Raw genomic sequence first — 20486 nt, 5'->3', positions numbered from 1 at the left:
AGGACGGCTTACGAAGGTTAATGTGTGTACATAGATTGTGCCGACTCAGTGGCTGAGATGGTGCGAGACTGATAAAATATGGGAAGCAGGGGAAAGATGAGTGACAGGCAGGATGCCGAGAGTTGTCTAAGTTGCTGTGTAGAGTTGTGCACTCATGGACGTCACCCGGGAGAGAGCAGAATACGAGATGTGCAGTAAACGTGTGTGTATATGTGTATGCAGTATGTGAAGTGAACAATATAACCAGGGACTTGGACAATATTCAGATCAGGGGGACATTTGCGAGAGCTGGACAGCTTGTCGAGTTGTCGAGTTTGTGCTCTGCTTTGCAAAGTGTATTTGTACTTCATTCTTTTGTCATCCAGTTCTGATAATTAAATGTTTTTAATAAAACTTTTTGAAGATGCCCATTTGTTGACAGACATTTGTTGACAGACTTCATCCTGCCAGTGAGGATAAAGCAACAGAGTGTGTGTGTGTATTTATACTGTGTATATATATGTGTATGTATATATATATGTGTTTGTGTGTATTATATATATATATATATATATATATATATATATATATGCATTTGTATCATATACTCCCAACAGAGTACAGAAGTAACCCTTATGTTGTCCTCCCGGGTCAGAAAAAGACAAACACTTGACATTTTTGTCCATTTTTCAGACTTTTTTGTTTTTGTTTTTACTAACACCACCTTACTACCACTAGTTTTACACTACCTTTTGGAATCCATGGTCAATAACCCTCATTTATGCAGAATTATACCTAATATTTGAGTTAAAAAAGCAGAAATTATGATTTATTTTGACCAATCAGAGGAATGAAAGTGATTAATTGTATTTGCATAGAGCGTTGTAAGGAATCCAATCCATTTTTTTGTGGTAATTTGGTTCAAAAGAAACCCATATTTCAGATAAAGACATTTTTTAAAGGGGCCAAATTTGACCTGAAGACAACAGGAGGGTTAAATAAGTAAGAAAGAAACTAGAAAAGAAGAGAATTCCATCATGTGATGGTGTTAAATGTGTGTTGCTATAGTTATATAACCGGTACGTGCTGACATACACGACTGCTGTCTGCGAGTTTGGCCATTGTGTGTTTGGTTGACGGTGGAAGATCTGCCCTCCTCTTCCTCCTCCTCTTCCTCTTCCTCCTCACCGGTACCCGGGTTCAGCACCGTGGACAGCTCCCCGCCTCCACCTTAAACCGCCGCCTGCGGTTGGATGGTAAAACACAGAGGCAACAGCGAGAAACCGCCACTGAACACATGAGAGATTACACTTCAGGAGATTTTACCCCGTTTTTTTTAAATTTTTTTTAACATCCGACGCATCTGACAGTGACAGCATTGAAGAGTGGGTTTCGGGAGTCAGGGAAACGCCGTTGAAACACAATGATCTCACGATATAAAACGGTAAGTGCTGGTGGTTGGGTTTCTCCCACTGATCATAGCCTGTACCACTCCTGAATAGTGATAGTATCGATGCAACGCTTTGTTTTCTGGTGGTTGACATCATGATGTATCACTTAATTACACATGGCCTACATAATGCATGCCCTATCCACTGTTTTCATCTGCAGACGTCATTTTACAGACCTGTATGGATGCAGATGAAGGCCCATGATGGTTATTTTTATATGGTTGCTTATGGAATCCCTGTGTGTGCTGTTATGGGATCATACATCACTGGGATTCTTTCATTAGAAGGGCGATTTATGGGCGAAATATTGGATGTGTTGGTTACGCGGCCGGGCTGTTACATTGTGGTAACACGTTGTCAGCGCATTTTTGTAAAAGATGAGTTGGAGACACCCCCCAACCCCCCCCCCCTTTCATTCTTTGAATTCATGCTAGAGACACCAAGAAGATAGATCAATGCATGACCATCACTCACTTTACTCCGCCAGAAAAAAATCATCTCAGACACGCACAGGTACACGCGCGCGCGCGCGCGCACACACACACAGCTAGCCACAACCATACTAACCTTTATCCTTTCAGGGTCTGGGTGAGTGGCAGTTGCGCTTCTCTTTCTTTATACACACACACACGCACACGCACACGCACACCACACACACACACACACACACACAACACCACACACACACACACACACACACACACAACAACACACACACAACACCCCCAGCCATACTAATCTTTATTCTTTCAGGGTCTCGGTGAGTGACTGCTGCTCTTCTCTTTCTTTCTACACACGCGCACACACACGCACACACACACACACACACACACACACACACACACACACACACACACACACACAGCCATACTAACCTTTATCCTTACAGGGTCTTGGTGAGTGGCTGCTGCACTTCTCTTTCTTTCTACACAGACACACACACACACACACACACACACACACACACACACACACACACACACACACACACACATACATATACACCCCCAGCCATACTAATCTTTATTCTTTCAGGGTCTCGGTGAGTGACTGCTGCACTTCTCTTTCTTTCTACACACACGCGCACACACACACACACACACACACACACACACACACACACACACACACACCACACACATACATATACACCCCCAGCCATACTAATCTTTATTCTTTCAGGGTCTCGGTGAGTGGCTGCTGCACTTCTTTTTCTTTCTACACACACACACACACACACACACACACACACACACACACACACACACACACACACACACACACACACACACACACACGCACACACTCATACTTCAGTTCTCCCCTGGCAACCCAGTGATGAATGGTGCTTATATCTGATGTATTTGGGCCAGTTCCCCAGTTGTTATAGTAAATGAAGGATAATAATATAGACATACTGCATGGTAAAAAAAAAAAAGGTATCTTAAGTTGAGGCATTGAAGCTGGCAGTATAGTATATATATATTCATCTTATATTCATCAAATTAAATCCATTCTCAGTTAGTGAAACACCTGCTTACATGTCATCTGGTTAGTCTTTGCTTTGCTCGGCCATTATAATAAACAGATTCCACTTGTTTGTGAAAATACCCCTCTCCTTGGCTTAGTTTATTCAGTACACTGTGTAAACTGTTTACTGTCAGATGGTTTCAGTATGGCCTTCTGAGTAACAAGATAATTAACAAATGACAGGAAGTGAGATGATAACTGCAGATGTTATGAACTCTTTGTCTTGGTTGTTGAAATGAAGGATCAACTGGAACTTTAGGCAGCTATACCTGGTGTCCCTTCTTCATGCATTTCATATCTGGCAAAAGGCCTTCAGTGTATATCAGAAATGCTTATTTCCCCATGACAACATCCTTAAAGCTAAGACACTGGTGATTAAAAATAACACAGTGTATTAGCCTAAATAATGTATTTGGGCACAGCTATGTGCTTGCAGGGAAAAGCCTGTTCACACAAACAAGGTGACATTTTAATGAACACTTATTGTTGTTTTCCTAAGAATAAGATCATTTCAGACGCCCAGCATTGCTGCTAATCCCTCAAAACGGTATTGTTCTGCAATCACCACACGCATGTATACTTCTTAACATTCGGTTATATGTCAAGTGACAGCAGTATGTCTCTTGGAGAACAATATCTGTGTAATAACAATATGGAAACCTACTTAATTATATGATTCAAATAATAGACTAAACCTAATTAATAATATGGAAACCTGCTGTCAAACAGACATTTCAATGGGGAAAAACTGATTGTCTCTTTCAAGGTGGTCCCTATCAAGGGTGGCCCCCCTTTTTATAATTTAATGGCTTTGCCAGCACAGGATGCCATTTCCATAACAACTAAAGAACAGTTGAACACATGATGTTATGTGAATGTCCTTAACCACATATCTGTGTGTGTGTGTAAACACTCATGTAAACTGTCCACAACATTTAAGCTTGTTTTCCTGTCGTCATTATGTAAAGGTTACCGTGGAGTGGATTACATTAAACATAAATCAGGATCAGAAAGAAAAGGCCATGAGTTTGTCCCTGTTGGTTCGTGGATTATCAAAATCTGCTCCCATGTGGCTCTGTGCTGATCCCCCAGAGCAAGTCAGCTGCCATTGGCTGCAGAGATCCCTCTCTCCCAGCAGGACCGGAACGCACAATGCATCCCTCCTAGGAATTCATTCATATTTCATGTCTCTAGCCTAGTTATTCAATCACTTCCCTGTTTTGTGCTCTGTAGATATAACGTATATTGAAGTAATACATGACGTGCTTCACGCGTAGGCTAGCTTTGCTCACTCAGCAGCTGTACCCACCTTCTCTTCTCTCTCTCTCCCTCTCTCTCTCTCTCTCTCTCTTTTCATCATGTAATACTCCCTCCTACCTATGCTCCCTATCTCTTGTGGCTCTTTAGCTCCAGCTCGCCTGCACAGTGCACGCTCATCCCCCTCTGCTCACGTCTTCCAAGGTCATTTTTGAGCTCTCGTTTGCAAAGAGACAAGAATAGCAGGGGCGCTGCAGAATGCCAATGCTGCTCTAGCTGTGTGTGTGCGTGCGTGTGCGTATGCGTGTCTGAATGGATTCCTGTGGAGCCGTGCAGCGCCAAGTGAAGCTTCGTCTTTTTGGGGATGCCTGAGGACTGCAGGCAGACAGGATGCAGAAGTTTCTCACTTGCATGGCCGGGAAAGCAGCTTAGTCTGCCGGAGAGAAGAGAGCGCCGCTGCTGCACTGGACTGGGACTGCCTTTATCCTAATCCCCATCTCCCTCATTCCCTCTCTTCCTCTGACTCCTCTCTTTCATTGGATCTGATATTTGGGAGTCGGATTCCAGAGGGAGCGGAAAGGAGGTCGCTATTTATCTATGAAAGACGCCCATCAGTCTCCCCTTTGAAAAGAAGACATGCTCTGAGAGCCTCTATTTAAAATCCCTCTGTCTCTCCTGTGTCTCCGGTCCTCTGCTCCTCCTCCTCCTCCTCCTGCTCTTCCTCCGGCCGGTTCCCTGCAGAGTCCCGGCTCCACCATGTCCTTGGCGTTCTGTGGGAACGAGAACAACTCGGCGGCCTACAACGTTGACGGAGGGGTTCTGAACAACGGCTGTTTTCTGGACGCGCTAAATGTGGTGCCACACGTTTTCCTCCTCTTCATCACCTTCCCCATTCTCTTCATCGGTGAGTGTCACTGGGAGGTGAGATCCACCTTCATGCACAGACTATACACACACACACACACACACACACACACACACACACAAATAATCATGTGTAAATGATTTACTTTCATCATAGTGTCTATACACAACACTTTTTTGTCAATGTTGCATTCCCTGTGTTAAATCCAACTCTTTGTAGGTTTTAGCTGTCTCACTGCCAGCAATAAGAAATCTTTTGAGTAGCCCATGGTAGGTCATGAAGACATAGGACAAGGACAGCTGGAAGCAAATGTGCCATCATGCTGGCTTTAAGTTTCTACCCTTGCTCACCTTCCCGACTGCTGGCCATTCCATTCCATCACCGTGTAACAGACTAGTTCTGCGTCATGTTCATCCACTGCCCTCTCCTGTGAGTTTATGTGCATACCATGTGCACCTTTTTTTCCCCAAATAGGACAACACTTTGTCACTTCACACAACTGGTTTGACACAACTGTCTTGCTCAGTGACACATTACACTCCCTACGTATTCTATTTGGTTTGTCTTTAAACTGGATGCACACATGATTTCAAGTTTTGCGTATTCATGATTTGTCTGTGATACTTGCCCATACTTCAAATTGCTGTGTAGTTTCTATCAATATATTATGTGGTCTTAGATATGACGTCTTTATTTTAGCCATGCTAGAGGTCTGTCTGTCAATCCGTTGGATGGTCTGTTCCGCACTTTGGTCCAGACTGAAAAATCTGTGTATATGTATTGAGATCAAATTTGGGGCCAGACCTTCACGTTCTCCTCAGCATGAACTGTAACAACTCTGGTGTTACCTTAATTTTTCATTCAGCCCCATAATCATGGCGAAATTTCTATTTGCCCTATGGGTTATGAAAGGTTGGTGGGATCTAAAATACAGAGGCAGAAACTGAAGGTAGTTTTGATGATGTAATAAACCCCAAAAATGCACAAAGGAGTCCTGGAAACAAGCAGGAAAATGGGAACCAAAAAATAAAGTCTAAGTAAAAACATAAAACACAGAAACACTAACACAAACCAGAAAGACTTGTTATGGTTTGGGTGTTTTGTCTTATTGTGGTACTCTGTTTTCCTGTCTTAATTTCTTAGCCTGGTTGTCTGTCTTGTCTGGTGATTGTGTTATGTTCTGTTTCATCCTGTTCATGTCTTAGTCCTTGGTCGCTTTTCTTGTTGTAGTTTCTGTCTTTTGGTCTCTTGTGAGTGTCTTTTATGTGGTCTGTTTCCTGTTTTATTGTGATAATCTTGTTTTCTGTGACGTCTTGTTTAGTTTTACTTCCTGCCTTGTGATTGTCTGACGTCTTCCACCTGTTTCCCAGCCCTTGTGTCACCTACCTCTTGTCACCCTCTGTATTTAGTCTTTGTGTTCCCCTTGTCTGTTGTCAGATCATTGTTGGTTCTTTGTGTCAGGTCTCCCTCATGTTCCTTGCTGCCGTGTTTCCTGCAACCCAGTCTCATGAAAAAACATACCCTGACTACATTGGTCCAATGTGCAATAACGTAGAGGGGTACAATAATGGCCTTTGAATTGTATGACGGATTTTTTCCGCCTATTCTTTTCCTATTGTTTCACATATGAGACTGGGTTGTTTCTTTGTCTGTGTCTTTGGATTGCCTTGTTTCCCGTGTCTCTGGATTTACTTACCTGCTGCTTACCTGTTTGTAAGACTCTTGTTCGGATTAAATTTGTATTTTTTTCAAACTGCTGCATTCTCCTCGCCTTCCTGCACTTGGGTCCTAACCTCCTTAAACGTGACAATATCCCCAAATTCCCCCGCACCAACCGTAACAAGACTAACAAAACAGCTATCCACACAGGCGACAAACAAACACACACACACATACACACACAGTAACACTACAATGATCTGACAACGGACAAGGGGAACACAAAGACTAAATACAGAGGATGACAAGAGGCAAGGGCTGGGAAACAGGTGGAAGACTTCAGATTTTCACAAGGGTGGGAAAACTAAGGCAGGAAGTCAAACTAAACAAGACGGCACAGAAAACAAGACTATCACAATAAAACAGACACTCACAAGAGACCACAAGACAGTAACCACAACAAGAGAGCGACCACGGACTAAGACATGAAACAAGAACATGTACAAAACACGACCAAAAATAACACATCACAAGACAAGACAGAAAACCAGGCTAAGAAGTTTGGACAGGAACACAGACTACCACAATAAGACAAGACAAAACACCCAAACATAACACTATACTTTTGACCAAATACTTAAAGTAATGACTTTCCCATCAGCCTCGCATCCCCAGCGTGCACAAAGTTCTAGCATGTAGGGCAGCCTATAGAAGAAGAAAGAGAAGACACTTTATTTATTCATCACATACAATTGTACAGTACAATGTAATAACATGTATCACCTTTTCTCCACTGGAAGGGCACCCTAGAGTATTAAGCCGATGTTACATGCAGTTTGTAAAAAAGAACCCTCTGAGAAGCCTTCATTGGAAACTGTTTAACCCTCATCTTGTCCTCGGCTCAAATTGACCCATTTTCCCATATCGATGTTCTTTTTAAACTCACCAATTGCAATTACCCAAAGTAACATGATTGATTCCACACAACGCTCTTTTGGCAAGTACAAATCTCTACTTTCATTCATTTTGGGGCGTCTTATTCAATTTTATAGCATTTGGAGAAAAAAAATTGAAGTGGTTTTGAAATAGTATTGAGTAAAAGTTGACATATTCTAGTCTGTGATTATCATCAACATACAGCACATTCATATAATTTTAGTTTAATTAATTCCTAATTTCTGCTTTTCTAACTCAAACATTAAGTATAATTACCTATAAAGTAGGTGTATTGACCATAAATTCCAAAAATAACTGTGAAACTAAAGTGAATAAGTTAGTGTTATGTAAATAGAGTGAAAAAGCGTCAAAAGTGTTGAAAAAAGGGGCAAAAATGCAAGAAAAAGTGAAAAACAACGATAAAAAGCGTCAACCAAAGTGCTGATTTTCAACACAAGGGTTGAAAAAAAGGCACAAAAAATACTTGGCAGGTGACAGAATAAACCATCTGTCAATCAAACTTTTGCCAAAGACAGACGGGGGAAGGGCAAAAACAAAGAGGCTTCAGTGTCGTTCTTTGCTCTCCTTTAATTTATAAAAACTTTCCAGTCCTGGTATAATTAATGCTATTGTGGCATCTACCTTAACCTCTTATGAGTAGCCATGGTTGTTTTGAACAAACAGTATGTGTTGTCACACACAACCAAACCACACACACACGTAGCTGCCAGTAGCTCTTTACAAAAAGGTGATTGGTCGGAACTACTTGGGTTTGGACCCAAATGCTTTACTTTTTTACAAACACCCCCCTTAATGAAACACTCACTTAAAGGCAGTGTGAGTTCTTGGAGGTTGACCCTCCAAGAGAACCCAGTTGGAGGCTGCAGTGGTTCCTCTCTCTGCTCCGTCACCTTGAGCTGTACCGCTTCCACTAACAACTTTGTCACCAAAGACAACTCTTCAGGGGGTGTGAAGGCTTTTTTTCCCACTTTAATATACTGTGTTCTGCACTCCATTCTACCCTGCAGCTTGTGTTGCTGGCTCATGAGCTCAGCTATAGTCACATCAGGGTGTAGGAGGAAGCTGTGGAGACATCCACCACAACACCTTAATAATACACCAGCAGTCACAGAGCAGGGTTATTGGACCTCCGTTAGGGCTGCAGCTGACAATTATTTCCATTAATCTGTTCATTACTTTTCAATTAGGATAATCATTTCATTATACAGCCTTTACAACTTGACACATTCAAGTCCGACTAGCAGTCCAGAACCCAAACATGATTCATTTAACATCACAAAAGACAAATAAAACCATCAAATCTTCACATTATTTGTTAGAAAATGACTGAAACAATGAATTGATTATCAAAATAGTTGCTGATTTAATTTTCTGTTGATTGACAGCTCCATTAGATTAAAAACGTTAATATATAGATTTTGTGTTACACGTGAGAAAAGTTTGCCTGATGTAAGGCACAACACTGGAACGCTGTGTGTGTGTGTGTGTGTGTGTGTCTGTGTGCCTTAGTCTGTGCCAACACCTTTCAGAGAGATAAACTGTCCAACAGCTAAGGTGCCAACAATGAACAACCATTTACATAATTTGACGGCAGAGACGGCCGCAGTGATTTGCATTATTGACATAAATTGCACTTTGATGACTGAATCATTGTTGCATTACAGTCTGAGTTGAGACGGACATTTGGCAAAGTGAAGGGACAAAGGATATGAGAAGCTGTAGACACACAATAAGAGAAAAATAATTGACTTGAGGGTCTTATGCCAGCAGTCATCTGACCACTCTCATTGGCTTTCTTGCCAAGCAGATTCAAGCGATGTAGTGAAAGAGATCTTGGACTCGAAAGGAGCACTTTGTCAAGTAGCTGGGAGTCAGTGGTGGAATGTACTGTACTTAAGTACATTTTTCACATATCTGTACTTTTCTTAAGTAGAATCAATAGATTACTTTTGACTTTTACTTTGTTACATTTTGCAAAAATCATCTCTACTTTCTACTCCACTACATTTCTACAATATTCCATTACGTTTTTGGATCAGTTTTTCCCCTCTGCAAAAACGTCTTCCTGACCATCACATGTATGCAGTCTGCAGGGAAGCCTCCAGCAGTGGCTCCTGCACCCGTTCCTGCTGCTGCTCACGATACTCTGCTTGGTCATGTGTAAAGCATCCGTTCATATTTATCTTAAAAACACTCCCGGTCCTCTTCAGCTGTGAAGCCACGTAGCCTCCTTGTTATCCATGCCTGTGTCCTCGCTAGGTAAACGTGCGCAGCATTCACTGTCCTGTGGGAAATAATGCAAATTCTACCTTCATGCACATCACTGATCACTAACCGATAACCAGAATTGTAATTTAGAATGTAAGCTGGGCCACAGATGGTAAGCACAATCACATTAACTTAAATCTAACTTAAATAAAATTAAGTGCAGCCCATACTGTTTTTATTATTATTATTATTATTATTATAATATAGACATTAAGAGACTAAATCACTTTTACTTTTACTTTTAATACTTAAAGTACATTCAAATCAGGTACTTTTTACTTTTAATTTAGTAGGGTTGTCATTGTGGTACTTCTACTTTTACTAAAGTAAACACGTCTCTGGTTATCTGGACTTTTATGTAAGTACTGAGATTTCTTCGTCAATTGAGTGCAAATTTACAGCTCACTGTATGTCATCAAGACTTTTGCCATTTTAAACTTTCTGCTAACGTTTTACTTTACTGCCATTGGTTTTGTAAGTAAAGTGAGACACCCATGATGCTTAAAAAAAAAATCATGCATTTCCTGTCACCTGATTTAGGCTGGGGCAGCCAGAGTTCAAAGGTCCACATCCACCACAGCACCTGGCTCCACTTTCCTGGTCACAACCTACGCTGGCTCCTCACCTTCGTCCTGCTCTTCATCCTCATCTGTGAGATTGCAGAGGGCATTTTCTCTGATGGGTATGTTGGACACACTATCTAACCACATACTATCTAATCTAACCTCCAAGTGCAAGTGATGTTTTCGGTCATGAATTCCAGACACTGATGACTTAGTTTTAAACAATAATCATTCCAATTATTTTTATTTACTTACTTACTGACCCTTGCATTTTTTGTGTATACCTTTTCATAATAATTAGTTTTGAGACAGTGGTGTATATATGATTAACAGACAAAACCAACAATGAATGAGCCATTCTGCATTTTATTTGGTGTTATTTGGAGGAAGTCTGCTTTGTTGTTGTTGTGTGACAATAAATCCCTGATTAGGCCTATTACTGATTAATGCCAATCTAATGAAGCCCATTTCCACCTGGGATGGCAGGTGAATATCATTAACTGCAATTAACACTTTGCAATTCATCAACTGCATCCTAATACATAAATTGCTCACTAATGACTCACTAGAGCATACTGCATGCTCTTCAGTTAACCCACAATCAAACTAATCAGCTACATGAATCCCTCGTAATTAATCCAATAGCCTGCAGCAAATATTAACACTGCTAGGGTGCTTTTTTATTTTCACTTCAAAAGCTGTTTTAAATATATATTTCTATAGTTGTATTATTAGATATATTTAAAACTTAATTTTAGATTGTTTTGGCATTTTTAGGCCCATTTTTGACAGGACAGCTTAGATTTGAAAGGGGAGAGAGAGGGGGGTTAGCATGCAGAAAAGGGTTGCATGTCGGAATTGAATTAGCGGCTGTCGCGGCAAGGACTGAGCCTCTGTAGCCTACATGGGGCGCACGCTCTTCCAGGTGAGCAACCCAGGCACCCCAACACATTTTTATATAAATGTTTACGGTTAGTTTACACTTGAACTACTTTAGCCTAACCTTATGACCGCAAGACATCATTAGCATAAAAGCTAACGCTACGAACAGATAAAAGTAAAGCTAGCATAATTCAGGAGACGTCAAGAAGCTGTTTTTGTGATGGAGTTCTTTGTTATAATGTTACAGCGGGTTTCCCACCATGTTCTTTACCAAATAAATGAGCAATTTATTATTCCTTATTTGAATTTTAATCAAGACAAAAAGCTAATAATTTAGTTAGCATTCAACAGCTAGCTAGCTAACGCTACTGTCTATCCCACACTGTTGCTAAGACAACCACACAAATCGTAGTTCCATTAAACATAGGGTTGTGCATTCATTTTTAATGTTTGATCCTCCTCTGAGGTTAGAGTTGATGTGCCAATTATATATATTATAATAAACAGTATAAATTATAAAAATTATCATAACTACAGGTTTGAAGAGACACAGAGACACAGCTGAACAGAGAATCAACCTCTGCCCATTTTCTCTTTAAATAGCCCACCTTCTCGTTAATTGGTATCCTCTTCATATCTCTAAGTGGGTCATATTCATCCTGTAGTTTAATGTAGTCCATGCAAAACAGGGTCCATTAAACCCTCATGATTACTGTTTATCAGCCTTTGGCAGACTGGGGCGGGTAACTGCATGCAAGTGAAGAGCTCTCAGTCTCCATCTGCTCGCCACTTCACTGGGCTTTTCACACTGATTCCAGTGCCGTGCTTATCAGGCTTTACACACATTTTGTGTTTTTTCTCCTCTTTTTGATGTTTATTTGCAGGTTCAGCCAATCCCTCCACCTGCACCTGTACATGCCTGCAGCTTTGGCCTTCATGGCCGGCATCACCTCTATTGTCTACTATCATAACATCGAGACCTCCAACTTCCCCAAACTACTATTAGGTAAACCATTCTTAAATTCACGTACCCTTTGCTTATTAATTATATGTATGTGTTTTCTTTCTCATTTACATTATTTACAGAGGAAGGGTTTACTGAACACCGCGTTGTCTTTTTTTTTTTTTTTTTAGCAATGGTAAATACCAAGTCAAGGACCCAGAGCTTTTTGTGGCATCATCATTTGATTAAGTCTTGGGATTACATTGCTGGATGATATTGTTATAAACTGAGTCAGTGCTGCCATTTACAGATGAATTCATCACATGTGGGCTGGCAGTAGCTCAGTCTGTAGGGAGTTGGGTTGGGTACTGGAGGGTTGCTGGTTTAAGTCCCCATATGGACCAAAAGTAGTGTGGATTGGTAGGCACCATACCCCTCCAATTGCTCAGGGTGCTGGGCCAGCACAGGCAGCCCCCCCCCCCCCCCCCTCCACACACACACACACACACACACACTTTGACATCTCTTCATTTGTGCATGAATAGGTCCTGAGCGTGTGTATATTTCAAGCCTGTTTGTAGGGATTACTGACAAAATAGAGTGTAAATTGTGATGTCCCCACAGGGGATCAATAAACAGTATAAATTAGAATTAAATTATAGGATTGGAAAATTATAAAGGCAGTATTATCTAGTGCAATTGTACTGCTCTGGGTTGATATTAATTATTGCTTTTCATTAGGAAAATTAGTTTCTGGTAAAAGCTCTGCATAGTTTTCAACAAAAATAGATTCATCACAATTATTATTATTACACTTTAATAAAATGTCCCCATAGCAACAATATAGTATGTTTTTCATGTTAATTAAGTGATGCATGAGAACATTCACCGTATTCTTAGTTGTCAACCCATGATCTATTCATGAATCCCCATCTCTCTCATTTTAAATGCATTAATTCACGTTATTTCTAAATCACCCTTCACCTTAGTCCATTATGTTTTGTCATAAAACTCCCATGTTTACTCCCGTAATGACTACTCTGTTGTTTTTCATCTGCATCATTACTCATCTGTGTTTAGCACTCAGTGTTTTACTCCCGTCACGTCGCTGAGCTGCCTTGGGCTTTTGAGTCTCCATATCACAGTCAGTCTCTTAAGGGTAGTCGTTGAGCACAGCTGGGTTCATCATTGCATGAACAATAATTAATTTCTTAAAGAGACTCTACTACTGACACGCACGCTGCCAATAGCATGAGTCTGAGGGGATGATTCCTGCATCCCATCTTCATGGAGTGAAGACAATTGACTTACCTGCTATTAACTGGATTAAAGATGTTGACCCTGAAAGCTGTTGGACACACATCGCCTAAGTGTTGCTGTTCACATCTAACAGGATGTGGAAAGGGAGAAGAGGAGGCTAATAAAAGGAAAGAATAAAGAATTAGAAGAGGAAGGCACTCAACAATAAACAATATAACATATACAGAAAATAGTACTCTGTAAAAGAACTCAATTGAGCCACGGCTATATATAGATATATAAAATGTAACTCAGACGTAGACAAAGTACACCTACATAGTGCTGAAATCCAGTTTCAGTCAATCTGCCAAACATTAAATTCAAACTCCAGCTCTAATACGACTGACCGTCTGCTGTCGGGTTATTTGTTTTTTTGGCTCATCCAGTGATTTGCTGTCTCTTTCTGATCCCTGCTAAACCTCCTCAGCCCTGCTGATCTACTGGGTGCTGGCCTTCATCATGAAGACTATAAAGTTTGCCAAGTACACCGAGCATGGCATCGGCCCCGGGCAGCTACGCTACTGCATTACCGGACTGCTGGTGCTGCTGTATGGACTCCTACTAGCTGTGGAGATCAATGTCATCCTGGGAAGGGTGAGTGTGTAAAGTTGTGATTGTTACCTGTTTTCAGCTTCAGTCAGCTCTCCGTCTTTTAGTCGGAAATCCAAAAATGGCTCCAGAGGTCAGTGGTCAGACAGTCTGAAAAGCTATTGATGGTCACATTGTTATCAGGGATGTCCCGCTGTAGCCATGTCTCTGTGAAACAAATGCATGATGCTACACTCGCGAAACTCCCGTTGACACCTTGTTAACGCCGTTGGCTCACCCACTTTATTCCCCCAGGGACCTGGCATTCCCCATGATTACAGATGGAGGATAATGGATAAAGGAATAAAAACTTCTCAAGACAAATAGGCTACAGCCCAAATAACAAACCTAAAATCTTAAAAAGCAACGACAGACTTAAAAAAAAACAATATTATAGCATTAAGGCCAGATCCTCTAAGCTTTATCAAACTGACAGTAGGAGCCTCAGGCTGCCATCTGGGACAAACTTGGTTCAACAGTGTGTCAGCATGGTGCCACGCTAAACTGGCAGAAATGTGATTTACAATATATTCAAAGTTGATTTTTTTTTTTTTAGAGCTGAGGAAACCCTTGAATCATTTATCTGGCCGTATTGTATTAATTGCAAAACAAATTTACCGTGGTCTTTTGATTATTCAGTTTTTGACATTTTCGGTCCTCTAACTGACAGAGGAAAGGCCAGACTGGTGTACACTTTTCCCCTTTTGCGATGGACACTTTAATCTGTTAGGCTTTACACTGAGCACACATCTGTTAATGGATCTGACTCCCCTGGGTGAACAGCAGAGAAAGAGACTCTCCCAGCATGCCCTGCACTCACTGTTGAAGTTTATTTAGCAGTACATTTTAAATGAACTCTTTTGTATGAATTCAATTGTTTAAATAATCAAATGTTTGTCTTTGTCAATGCAATGCTATAATTAAATATTACTTACGTGATTTTCAATAACCCTGTCTGACTTGGATATGATTGGCTCCCATTACCAAAAATGGCGAATCCTTCCAATTGCTTGACCAAAACAAATTAAATAATACACTAGAAAACATGAATTGGCAAAAGATTGGTGAATATTACTCGCATCTTGGCGCAATTTAAAACCTCATGGAAACAGAATATTATGAGACCGTCAGTATAATGACATAAATATAATTTGTGTTTGTGCTTGCTCACTGACCTAGTTTCCATCAAGCTTAACAGACTGCATTGACTGTTTCACTGTCTTTATGTAATATATTGTGAAGCAATGTCACTGCACCACATCTATTCATTGTTTTCTATTCTGATCAGTCTAATGTATGTGAAAGTAGAATATATGAAATTTGAAGCTTATTGCCATAGCAATATCAGACAACCTGTATTAAAACAGCAATAACTAATCTGACTAATACGAGTGTTTTCAACCTTTATATCTATTATGTTGTTGCTCTCTTATGCAGCATGGAGAAAATAGTAATTATAATCCCCATAGATGTTGCCGCAGATGAGCTGATGTTTCAGGTTCATTGAATGTCTCTGTCTCTATGTTAGCGGTTAAATGTTTTTATATGCACCCTCCATTTCCAGGCCACTGCAAACGCCACAAACAGCTGAATCATAAATCATAAGTCGTTTCTTTTCTCACAGCGCTACATGTGTTATGCCGAGCCCAAAGAGGTGAAGCCCCCCGAGGACCTCCAGGACCTGGGTGTTCGTTTCCTGCAGCCCTTCGTCAACCTGTTGTCCAAAGCCACCTACTGGTGGATGAACACCTTCATTACCGCCGCTCACAGACGACCCATCGACCTCAAGGTGATCGGCAAATTGCCCATCGCCATGCGAGCCCTCACCAACTACATAAAGCTACGCAAGGCCTTCGAAGACCAAAAGGTTAGTTCACCTCGTTTACTAATCTTCTTTTCTTTGTGGAAAACAAGCCTAGTGCTGGGATCAATCAACTGAGTGACAATATTGGGCGGTTCCTCCCATGACTTCCAGTTTTTGTTAATAGTGAGTTGTTAAAAAAGGTTGTACTCAATTAACAAAGCAATTGTCTGCATTTGAAGGGTCCCTGTCATATTTTAAGGAAAAACTACGCAGGCAAACCACAATACAAAATAGGAGAAAACCACTCTTTTTTTCTCAATGTGGTGATGTTCAGCCAGGATGAACAGGGGAAGCAATGTCAAGCCAGGTGTAGATAGCTGGGATAAGTGCACGTTCACGGCTTTCTCAAATAGACCACGGTATCGATCACAGATTTACTGATGCAGAAGTGAGAAGACGCATGCGCCACATGTTTCACCCAATGAGCAGCAGCAGCTTCTAATGGACAGTAACGAGGAGGGGAAGAATATGCAAAAAGGGAAATACGGCTCTTATCAAACGGAGAGAAAAAGCCCAACATAGCGGACCCGATTGAATGTGTGGGGGTTTAAAAATATAGCCTTTGCCTCAAAAGAGAGCAGAGTGAACTAATGATCCTCGGAAAATGGACCAAGGACTTTAGGCTCAATTTCAAACCCTTATTCACAACGTGAGAACATGTTTTACAACCATGCATAAATCTTTATAAGATATTCCTAATTCTTTGTACAATTAATGTTCATACAGAACAATCAGAAAGGGACAACAACTAGAAAAAAAAGTTAGTGACTTCAATACACGCTGTGAGCATATGTAAAACAATTTTCATGTTTTTTATTGTTCTGACAAGTGACCGCACCAAAATAAAAAGATTAAGAAGCATTGTGGTGTTCCCGGTGTGATGAATGATAACTACACTTTATACGTACAAAGGCCATGTTATTAGTCCGGTGATGTGAGACTTATTGAGAAGATTATGGAACCAATATAAACTATAATAAAAAAAACATTAGGCCCACTTATTAAGGAGTAACACAAACTACCCTTTATTAGAGAAGGACAAGCAACAAGAAAATGAATCATGAATGTATTGGTCTCTGACCAGTCTGGCATTATTATCATCTGGGAATATCGCTACATTAATATCGTCACACTTAATCTCCGGAGCGCGTCCTGTAACCTGAAGCTGAGACCACGGACGCTGCGCTGCTCATCTCTACTTTTACAGAGAGAGTGGACACTGACGCAATGCACAGGTCTGCCGCCGGGCAGCGGCCACCGGGCAGAGGCCACCGGGCAGCGGCCACCGGGCGCAGCCACCGGCCACCGGGCACCGTCCGCACGCCAGGCAGCCTCGACAAAGAATAAATCTCCATGGTTACTTGGCTGGGCTTAATTCAATCTGGTTTCGTGCAACCGAGTCGAAGCTAAATTCATCCAGGATAACTTGAATATCCCGGCTTAATCCCTCGTGCAACAGGCCCCTGGGAACCTGACATCTTTTTTGTTTATATACAGTTGCTGTGATCATTAAAATGTTGTCTCTATCCTGTGATGACTCATCCATGGTTTCCCTGTGACCATTAAACTGTATTCACGTCACAGAGATGATTAGTCAATAGTATAAACACTTAAATGGCATGCTGCCTTTGAACATGTATACATGCTCAAGCTTTTTCTTGTCAAGTTGTCTTTTATTTGGAAAAGCAAACTCCATCTCTAAAAATATAATATGATTCTGCTCCTCCACTTTATGCCTTAAGCAGCCAGACCTCCCGGCCAGCTCGGGCCTATCTGTCTGTCTGTATCTTTGTCATTTATGGGTTTCCTCCTGAAGTCAAAAGAAATGCGGATTTAGTGAACTGGCAGCTCCAAATGGTGATTGACACCCTGTCTTGAGATAACCCCTGACTCTCGACTGTTGCATGCCGGGATAGTCGAGCCCCTTGCGACTCTAAGCTGGTATCAAGTGGGTGGATGAATACCATTCAATAATGAAAAGAAAGCAATTAAATCACACTAAATCCAAAGTTCTGATTTTCACCCCACATCAGGTCTCCACTAACATCCTCCAACATTTCACGTCATTGGCCGCTAACAGAAAATGGTTTGCCAAAAAACCTCAGCGTCATTTCGTCAAAACTGTTTTTCAGTCCAGCTACTTTTACTTGAACAATATTGCAAAAATATGTCCAATGTTGTCTTTCCAGCGGTTGTAAATGGTTATCCATGCCTTTGTGTTCCGACGCGTAGAATGATTGTAATGCTCTTCATTCCTGCCCTAGCCAAGACGCTGATTACCCGCTACAATTCCAAGACTCTGCAGCAATACTACTTACTAAGACCTCATGAACAAGACCTGCCTCTTGTACCTCGTACAAGACTGAAATCTTTAGGGGACTGTTTGAGTCCCAGGCTGTGAGACAAACTCTCTTTAGTGTTACAGGTCTCAGCTGAAGACCTAGATTCTACTACATGTGTTTGTGCGAAGCAATGTGCTCTGATTTTGACTGGTGATGCCTTTTAGTTGGTCTGTTGTAATGCCTTTTGTTTTTTTTAACCTTTTTTTATAAATCTTTTTGTAGAGCACATTGTAACCTAGGTTTTAAAAAGTGCTATAGAAATAAAACTTGACTTACTTTTTACTGAATACAACAATAGCAAGGACTTAAGTGGTTTTATGAAATGAAATCTAAGTGACTTTGGACAAAAGTGATGCTATGCAGCACATTAGAAAAAGGCTTAAAAAATCTTTTCCACTGAGTTTTTTTTTTGTATGCATTTATTCATTCACAAATAAAGTCAAACAACGCTTCTTGCTAAAATATTGACCTTCTGTTGCAAAATATACATGGGCTAGTTTGCAGTACAGCTCTTCAAAATTCATACAAAATGTTTGGTACAGAATAGTTTTTTTCCACCCTGCTCTCGTCCCAAGGCGGTGTTCTTTCAGTTTTATTAACTCGCTGGCATGTTTCCACATTACAAATTAGTAATCCTTCTTACCCCTCTCTCTCTCTCTCTCTGTGTCTCACTTTTGGAGCACGTGCCAGGGGTCAGAGGTGCAGGGCCTCCTGTACAGGGTCGTTGTTTTCCAGTGTTTGGAAGGTCACAGAGATTCGTCACTGCTGCATGTGCGTCCGGTGTGAACGCAATCCCTCTTCCTTCTGGCAGGAGCGAGGGATGAGAGAGATATAGAAATCCCAGTGGAGAGGTGTGGGGGGGGGGGAGGAGGAGGGGATATTAAGAAGAGCCTTCGGGCTCGAGCCGGAGGCGGCGGGTCATTCCCATTCTACTGTGAACGAGGCGACATCCCGACCCCTGCGGGGGTGAAAGCACTGCACTGCATGGGAAGCTAGTTTCACTTTGCGTGTGTGAGAATGAAATGTCCTAATTTCTTCTCGTTTGAACCCAAGGTAGGAAGAAAGGATGTGTTTGTTTGTGTGTGTTTGACGTGCGCAGTGACACATGAGGTTCAACATGAGCTTGAATGGAAAGATGGAGACACGTCACACGTCACGTTGGTTCTCACAGTTCTGTGAATAACTTCGTCATGTTCACAGAGAAACACACACACACACACACACACACACACACACTGAAAATGTTCTGGGAGTGTTTACTGCACTGTGACCGTCCAGATGTTTTCCGCTGACTATTGCTGATTCACAGAACCAAAGCTGTTGTGTTGCTTGTGAAGTTATTATATGTTGGTCTGTTGCTCTTCCAGTCTGCCTTGAAAAAAAATCAACTCTGTTCTTAAGTGATTTTTTTTTACAAGATTACTTATGTCATTTGAAGAAAAAGAAAAAAATGCACTTGCAGTTCAATCCTCATCCTCTGCATCAGCATCATGGTTTTCCAGCATCATTACTTATAGAGCAGTTAAAGGTGACTGACTGTGCACCACTGTGAACTTGCAATTAATCACTACATCCCAAGATGCAACAGCAGGGAGGATAGAAGCCCTGAACTTGACCTCCTTTTGCCTGCTTCTGTTGCAGTGGTGGAGCATCCCTTGACTTAATGGTGTCAATTCAGCTTTTATGTTCAAGCAGTTACTTTCTCCTGCTCTGTTAGCAGACTGTATTGTCTAATAGGCAATTTATTTTCTTGTGCTGCCAGTTGAGCTCCACAGAGAAATGGCTGTGTATAATTTTGGTGCAGAGAAACAACAAACCAATGTCTTCAACAGCAGCCTCCTTCTCTACACCAATGGAACAATGTGAATGTGTCACTGATAGATTGTGGCCTAGATTTTTATGTCACTGCATATGTTAAGAATATACATGCTTTTAAAGTAGCCAAATTGTTACTCAGTCACTGCCGATTAGCCATGTTCAGCAAATGACATTCAACATCCGAATATGGTTAATTTCTCTTCAATGTGTTCAATATTTCC

General features: G+C 41.2%; 1 protein-coding gene across 7 annotated transcripts in view; it reads left to right on the top strand.

Annotated features, from left to right (window-relative positions):
• Nucleotides 1–1147: 1147 nt before the first annotated feature.
• Nucleotides 1148–20486, top strand: part of abcc8 (ATP-binding cassette, sub-family C (CFTR/MRP), member 8) — an 89319-nt gene continuing 69980 nt past the window's right edge. For 2 of the 7 annotated variants that reach the window (XM_032522509.1, XM_032522508.1), the window contains exons 1-6: nt 1148–1423; nt 4959–5121; nt 10507–10648; nt 12296–12417; nt 14081–14247; nt 15866–16108. In XM_032522509.1, the coding sequence (XP_032378400.1) occupies nt 1403–1423; nt 4959–5121; nt 10507–10648; nt 12296–12417; nt 14081–14247; nt 15866–16108 (858 nt within the window). In that variant the 5' untranslated portion in view covers nt 1148–1402. Of the gene's footprint in view, nt 1424–4361; nt 4801–4958; nt 5122–10506; nt 10649–11341; nt 11455–12295; nt 12418–14080; nt 14248–15865; nt 16109–20486 lie in introns of those variants that run through there. The other 5 variants (XM_032522513.1, XM_032522511.1, XM_032522512.1 and 2 more) reach the window with 4 other exon arrangements.

Source organism: Etheostoma spectabile, chromosome 8 (genome assembly GCF_008692095.1).
Source record: "Etheostoma spectabile isolate EspeVRDwgs_2016 chromosome 8, UIUC_Espe_1.0, whole genome shotgun sequence".
NCBI lineage: Eukaryota > Metazoa > Chordata > Actinopteri > Perciformes > Percidae > Etheostoma > Etheostoma spectabile.
The sequence above is the reverse complement of the archived record's forward strand: the minus strand, read 5'-3'. Positions and strand labels throughout refer to the sequence as shown.